This window comes from Calliphora vicina, chromosome 4 (assembly GCF_958450345.1).
Source record: "Calliphora vicina chromosome 4, idCalVici1.1, whole genome shotgun sequence".
NCBI classification, from domain to species: Eukaryota; Metazoa; Arthropoda; class Insecta; order Diptera; family Calliphoridae; genus Calliphora; species Calliphora vicina.
In genome coordinates, this window is record NC_088783.1 from 72384020 (window position 1) to 72392470 (window position 8451).

The window sequence follows — 8451 nt, forward strand, 5'->3', positions numbered from 1 at the left end:
ATAGTAAATAAGTAGTAAATTCTAACTTTAGGAAAGAAAAAGTACTTTTAAGTTCCTAGTCTTAAGACCACTTTCCCTAATTTAAAGAAAAATTAAAAATTACCATCAAGTCTGCCTTTATGGGTACCAGCTTAAGGAATACAAACACTACTAGCTTCCCCAATATTTTTGAACTTTAGATCCTACAAAATCTTTACGGGTATCTAATATATTACGCTAATTCGCATTGTTCAAATGAAACAACATAATATTTAAGTTTCAAAACTTTATTAATATTTTTGTTTATTTATTTATTAAATTCGTAATTTATTGAGAGTCCAACTAGTCCAACTAATCAATTTGCGTTATTGATGATTCATCGGGACTCGTACAACGACTGCTATTACCATCCGTACGATATTTAATCGAATCAATAATTTCCACATCAATATCACGTTCACGATTTGAACTATCATCGAGATCATTGTCGTCCGAATTGGCCACCGAATGGCGATCATCCGATTCAGCCTCACAATCATTATCCGATTTGTTGTCGGCTTCCAGAACATCGTTGTTAATGTGTTGATTAAGACTTTCATTTTGAGCTTGGGCAATTAAATCTCTGGCCGCAAATTGACTATATAAACGGGGCAAATGTTGCAGCATATAGTTGGCATTACACTTGGCAATATTGGGTTGATTCTCTTTACTTTCGCCAAAGTCGTAATATTTGGCATAGTTTTCGAATTTATTTACCGCCGAAGCGGCTGCTGCACTGGCACTAGAACTGAGATTTATGGCATCTGAGGTAGGCGTAACTGGGGTATGCTGCAAGGACGAGATTGCCTTCAAGTCATTACATCGGGGCGTGGGTACTGTAAAGGCTGAGCCATGACGATGTTTGTTGGGTAATGTAATGGTATGGGAAGCTGGAGGTGAATTTGTTGCATCATTGCCAGTTGTAGTGTTCTCCGCACTAGCCAACGGAGATATGTTTTCTTTTTTGCGATCATAAATATGTCCCGAAACTCTTAGGTCTATAAAGAAGTGTAGAGGATCTATGCCATAGGGAGGATACAAAGGTGGATACCAAACGGGAGGTGGGGGTGGTAAAACCAAATCTTGTGGTGGTAGTGAGGCGGCTGGAGGTGTTGTTTGTAATGTTGTATCTACTGTACCGCCGGCCAATGCGGTATTTGGGGTGTTGCCAACATTATCGTGTTCTCTTTCATTGGTTTTTGTGTTTACTAAAAGCTGTTTTATATCGGGAGCCTCCTTAGTTGACTCCGTTTCCAGTTTACGATATTTGTTGGCCAAATGTTGCAAGTACGGCTTGTGAGTGGTTAATTCCAAAGGTTTTTCAGCTGCATTTAGTTGTGGTAATTGTGGTTGAAGTTGTTGCTGTTGAGATTTTTCCAATAACGTTTCATTTTCTTTAAAATAGGTACGTTGTTGAGACCAAGTTCTTTTACGAGGTCTCCTAGCTAAAGCAGCCGTATGTTGTAGCTGTAAATTGCGTACATTTTCCTGGTTACGAGCTGCCACCAAAGAACGTAGCATATCGCTGAAGAAGAAATTGTTTGGACCCATAGGAGCTGAGTAGAGATACGGTGGTGTGGCAGCCATTAAACGGCTTACAAAATCCTGATTTCTCATTTCATGTATATTTGACTTTCTTGGTGGTGTTGTGTTATTTTGGGTCGTGGTGGTGTTGTTGTTATTCCCATTTGAATTATTCGTATCCTTGGGGGATTTAATCTGTTGTTGCTGCTGCTGTTGGTGTTGCTGCATTTGCTGTTGTCTCTGTTGTTGTTGCTGCTGCTGCTGTTGTTGTTCGTCAGACATGTTTCTTGCTAGCTGCCTTCTTTCCCTTTAGATATTTGTTTAGTACAATCTGCAATTAAAACCACAAATGGAAAAATCTGTTTAAAATGTCTTTTTAAATGAATTTCTTGTAAAATGTTTTTTTTCGTTCTTTTTTCTCGTTCTTGCATATTTTTAATGTAAATGTAAAATGCAAACAATAGACAAAAACATTTATATTCACTTAATTCTATTTGTCTTTCAATTTCATCTTTTATTATCCTTGGGCTGTCTTAAACAACACGTAGAAGGTGGTTCTTAAAATTTCTAGTCTTATTGTTTTATTTTATTTATTCTTTTCATAATGAAGAACTTACTTAGTATGTTGCTAAAATCTTTTTCTATTTAAATCCTAATACATGTATAACTTTTTTTAAAGAAAGTTAAAATGAGTTTTTTCAAAGTGTTTCAATTCTATTTACTTTTACCATTTCCTTCCTTAAACAACATAACTATTTCCGGAACCGGAACCGACACAAACCAATTTAGTAGCATGATCTCTATGCATATAAAACATATTTGAGTTTTATTGTATATCGATATTAAATCTTGTAAAATATTTCTGCATGTTGAGTTGATTTCCGGAAGTGGGCCTTATAAGGGAGCTACGACAAATTAGGTGACATGACTTCCGTATATATAAAACTTATTTGGAACGAAATTTATGTATAATTAATTTGTAATTAAATATTTATGTCCTATAAAATCTTATTTCGGGAGAACATTTGTATGGGGGCTAGGTGAAATAATGTACCGATTTTCACCAATTTCAAAAAGATTCGTTCTTGGACTAAACAAAAAGCATGAGTCATTAGTTTTACATCGACAAGCAGCCAGCCAGATGGACGAAAGGAGTCGATCAATATACTTTAAGGTGGGTGTTAGACTAATATTTTCGGGCGTTGCAAACATCAGCACAAATGCATAATACCCTTCCCACTATGGTGGTAAAGGGTATACATACAATCATTCGTCAGTACGATACTAAAGATATTTAAGGATACATTTTTTTTTCATTAAATACATAAATTTGTCTTAGTTTTGTTTATGCAACGAATGCAATTTATACATTTTTATATGAATTACAATTTTTCTCTTTTAAATACAAATATAAAGTAAGCTTTACTAAGTTTGTTAAATTATTTCTTTTTTGTAGAAAAAACTATTTTCTCTGTTTCAAAACTTAGCGCATATTTTTCCAAGTGTCAACATAGAAAGAAATTATTATTTGTCGGCAATAAAAACTTTTCAACTTGTTAGTAATAAAGAATTAAAGAAATAGGGATATTAAACACAAAATATTTGCACAAGTATAGTTTAGTAAATATTTAGGAGGTTCACAGTTGTGTAATATGGATGTCAATAGATTAAATCCCTATAATATAATAAAATATGACCATTAGATCGACTTACAAAAATAAGTATTTTGTGCTGCCTTGGAAGAAAAATTTCAATAAGTTAAAAAATACTTCTTTTTAAAAATGTTCTACATATATTGGGACAAATAAACTCCCATTTACATAGGGTAACATATGGATGAAGATTGCATATTCCAACAAGATAATGCTGCAATCCATGTTTCTAAGCAATCGAAATTTTGGTTTAATGAACATAGCATTCCTCTGTTGGACTGGCCGGCTTGTAGTCCGGACTTAAACCCAATGGAGAACTTGTGGGGATACATGGCCCGTAAAGTTTATGCAAATATTGCCCAGAATTAAAGCATAATGACTGCGACAGAGCTGAAACTAAGAATTAAACAAGTCTGGGAGGAAATTGATTCCAATCTGCTTAAAAAATTAGTGGAATCAATGCCAGACCGTATTTTTGAAAGAATCCATAACAAAGGATCATCCACACATTATTAATAATGCTACAGTGGCCTATAAATTAAAGTGCGTTTATAGGAAAATACCCTTAAAAATGGCTGTTAATCTCGAAAATGAAGTAAAAAAAAATAAAGTACAAATGAATTTTTTTTGTAAACAAATTTGTAGCCCCCTAAACATGTTCTTGTTTAATTTTTACAATTTTTTTTAAAAAAAGTAATGTGCGTTTATAGGAATAGGCACCAGTGTAGAGACGAGACGTAACTGTCAAAAACCTAACTCTTTGAACAATAAAATACATATTAGGCATTTTTTTATTGTATTTTTGTTCGACAATCCGGAGTGTCTCGTCTCTATGCATAATTCTCTATACATATAGGATTAACAAATAGAGAAAATTATTTCCTCCTGTTTGCAGATTTGCCTTAATGCCGTTAATTTGAACTTTAAAATGTTTTCTGTTTTCTTTTCAGTTTACCCCAGCAAATGACTAGATGACATTTTTAAAAAGTAAAAGAAAAAAAATGGAATTATCTTGTCACATGCGGAATTTCTAAGGTAATTTTGTATACTTTGTACATTCTACACAAATTTACCTTCAAATAAGTTTTATATACACGGAGGTCATGCCACCTTTTGTGATAATCGGTGCATAATTAGTCATAGTTCCCATATAAGGTTCACTTCCGAAAATCACTTTAACTCTTTGCGGTTTGGTGGTTAGTTTACTAACCACATTTTCTATAGTCTTTAAAATATAGTTTATTGGCATCTATTGTCATTTTGCTAAACAATTATATTTTTTGAAGTCATCGTTTTTGATTTTTTGGCAAAACTTTGCCATCAGGATGCTCTTGTTAGATAAATATGTATATTAATTTGAAAATATTGTAAAAATCTGTTTTTTAAGAGACTTTCATGCACTCAATAAAAATTGTATTGTTCATCGAATTCAGTGTTACTTTGATATTTCGGTTGTTTGGTCAGAAAATTTAGTCAAAGTACGAAACAAACATTTTTATCATAGTTATTTTTAATGCCAAATAAAAAAAATTTTGAAATTTATTATCAGCAATCCCACAATTCCCAAAAAAGTATTGAAAAATTCCAAAAATGGGAATTTTTAGTTTTTTGGCTATAATATCCATACCAGGTTATTTGAACCCTTTACAAAATAATTATAAACATATTGGGCCACGTAAAATCCGTTACTATATTTTGATTTCGAATATGCGAATTGAGAATTTTTGACCTAAAGTTTAATTTCCCCTCGGTACACTGTGGTTCCAAATCAAAATCTAGGTGGACAAAATTATTTGGCGATCTTTTTATATAGAATTGGTATCTCCGATTCCAAAAAAAAAAAATCTTTAAAAGATCAATATAAACTTCTTTTTCAAGTTACAGTAAGGTCTAGATATACATATAAAAAACATTAATAAAAATTTAAAAAAACTACTTTTTTATGTCTTTCTGAAACTAAATTTTTAAAAAGATCTGTAGTTACTATATTTCAAGTTACAGTAGGGTCTAGATATATAAAAATCAATAATAAATAAAGAAATATTTCTAAAAATTCCATTCCGTAAAAATTAAAAAAAAAGTATTTCGGCGGGTGCTGGCGGCTACAATTTTTTTACAAAGACATTCCCCAGAAGTTTCTTTAAATGATGTATATAGTCATTGGACGGGCTTCGACGGTCTTTTTTTTTAGCAAGCTATATAACATTCTTAGAAAAAAAAATATCAGTATATTTGAGAACCAAGTTTAAAGGACTATAACAGGAAAATGGAGAGGCCCATAAATATAAGATATACATTTAATAAAGGCCTATATCAATGTTTATCTATGTTTTGAAGTATGAATTTCTATATGGTAAAACCATTGAGATATATCTAATTTAGTAAAGCAGTAAAATAATAATAAAAATTAACGAAAATATGATTCAAAATTTGTTGAACTTCTGGCGCTTCTGTCGAGAAAACGAAATGTCCAATTGAAAAACCCATTTGTATTGGAGGAGAGCAGATTGTCACATTTTTGCGCATGTGAAATTTCATTCAAAAAAATCTAACCATTTAGAAGTTACAGATTTATTTCCCTCTTTTTTTCTATACCACTGTGTGTCGCTTACGATAAAATTCGTTTACTGTAAAATGTAAACATTGACTTACGATAAAATCTTACCCCCTATAATTTTGAAGTTATTAACAATTTTGATATTCTGAGAACGCTAAAACATCAGTCGGTCCATAAAATTTTAATATTTGCAATAAAAAAAATTTAGAAAATGTCTCTTACGATAATTTGGCACTAAGGACTCGATATAATACCCATATCTTTTTTGATGGTGAGTATAAAACCTATAAGTATTTCCCTACATGTGAATTCTTGCATATTTTCTTCGTTCACTTTTGTATTAATGTATAATTGGAAGTAGTTCTTTGGCGAATATTATAATTATTATGTTTGAGTCTATAATGAAAAATATTCACGAAAAGATTTCAATACTTATTTCTACTGTGTGTCTCTTATTTCAATTTTAAATCCTTCAAATGGTTGAATAAGCTTAATTAGCATAATCTAATTTAAAATTGCTGTAAAGTGTCGCATTTTTATTTCTATAGAAATTCATCACGAAAAATAACAAACAAGGAACAAATGCCTAACATTTCGCAAAAGTTTATTTTTTTAACAAAATGAAAAAACAATAAAAATTTGAATATTTTAAAACTGTCAAAAAATGTAATGATATTTTTTGAGAAGGGGGAGGGGCGTGTTTTGCAGCAGACATAAAACGCAAACAAAATGTAGAGGTTCTCAATTGGTTATTTTGTATGTGTTCAGGTACTTTCATACAAAGGTTCGATGTACCGTAACGGTATTGGGAAATCGATATTTCGAATTTCATCCATATTGTTGACATTCGTTCAAACTTTATATCAGATTTTATAATAAAAGGGACACCATTTAAGAACCTCTGAAAGCCCACTACATTACTACAGGATATTTGTGGCAGCGTAAAGAAAAATCAACAAAAACTTTTTTCTATTATTAATGTGAATATAAAAGAGCGCTAAAATAGCAAAGTGTGGCAACAGATTGTTAGGGAATTAAAACATATTTTTTTCAATGTGGTATGGTTGTTTGTTTAATTGAAAGTTGGCAGTTAGAGTATCGCAGATATAGCTGGCTGGCTAGCTGGCGACGTTATTATTCGATTTAAAATGAAAACATATAAAAGGAACAATGTTTATACTCCTATTTTTAATTTTAAAAAGCTTATTACAAAATAATACAAATACTACATACTAGTACAAATTTTAGCCGTTTTCATTCTGTAACGTATGTTTTTAGCAATATTGAGTTGTCAGAAGTTGGTTACACATCTTTTGTTTTTTTTTCTTGTTTGTTTTTCATAAACGGAAAGGGAAACCAGTGACAGTCAATGGCGTTTTTTTATATGAATGTATATGTGTGATTTTTAACACTTTATGGTTGGTTATTGTCCTTAAAATTTGCATACATATGTGTAGAAAAAATGTTTACCTTATTTTAATTAAGCATGTTCTGTTATTCAAATTTAGAATTTTTTGTTTTTACATTTTACATTACTCAATTAGAAATGTTTGCATAAAAGCACATGCAGTCGTGGGGAGACAAATAGCACATTCGTTGCTTAGTTAGAGTTTAATTAAGGTTGGCTAACGATTCGAAACGGTTAAAAGGTAACGGTAACGTTAATGTTGATTAATTCGGTAACGGGGGCCTTGTATGATTAGGGGTAATCCCTTGATGTGTTCTGTTGGAACTAGGAAAATAGGTCATGGGAGGGATGATAGAGGGAGTAGTATTTGTGGACATTCGATTTGAATTTTCCTACATTAAGAGTACCATGAGATACTTCTGCATGAATTTTCCAATCGAATACGAATAGAGTTGCCATACGGTCTTGAATGACCTTGGTTGTCAAGTTATTTTAAGGCTTATCAAGTTACAAGCTTAAATATAATTTATCAAGCTTAAAAATATGTTTTATTTTAAAGAATTGCATTAAAAGCTTTACTAAATTCACAACTAGTTTAAATAGGAATGCATATAGCATTACGACTAATGATTTGTGCTCGAAATTGTTTGTAATGGATGCGTTACGAAGCCAATACTCCTTTGTCGGTTCTAAACTAGTTCTTTATTCAATGATTTTTCTTGGAAATTGTAATTTTTGGCAATAAATGTTCTTTAATTTATCATTTCGTTGCTGTTTTTTACCCAAAATTGTGGGGTTTGTGACAAGATTCGAAAGCAGTAGAAGTTTTGAAAGCCTTATATTATATCGTTGCGATATCACTGGTTTCAAATGTGTTAATAACGAATATAAAATGGTTCTGCATTTACTCGTTCTAAAAAAATTAATTGAAATCAAATAGAGTTTGAAAACGTGTAAAAACTCTTAATCAAAAGTTCGAAAGAATTAATTCTTAATTCCATTTTCGAAATAAAAATTAATTTTATCTCTTAACCATTCCCTTAATGAATTCATTATGAATTATTTAACATGTTTAATTTCTTTGTACTTCAAATGTATTGAATTCATTTCTTTGGGAATTCATTCTTTATACAATAGAATTGATTCCTTATTGAATCAATTAATTCAACGATGAATGAATTCTATTTATATAAAGCCTTTGAAAGGAGCTAAAGAATTATATGTTGGGAATAGATTTATGGAATGAATGGCTGACATTTTTTAATTTCAAATAAAAATTTTAGTGAATTAAT

General features: G+C 31.1%; 1 protein-coding gene across 1 annotated transcript; it reads right to left on the reverse strand.

Annotated features, from left to right (window-relative positions):
* Positions 1-330: 330 nt before the first annotated feature.
* LOC135957326 (putative uncharacterized protein DDB_G0282129) lies at positions 331-1824 on the reverse strand. The gene has a single exon (XM_065508052.1). It carries the CDS (start codon positions 1822-1824, stop codon positions 331-333), a length of 1494 nt encoding a protein of 497 aa, XP_065364124.1.
* Positions 1825-8451: the final 6627 nt, after the last annotated feature.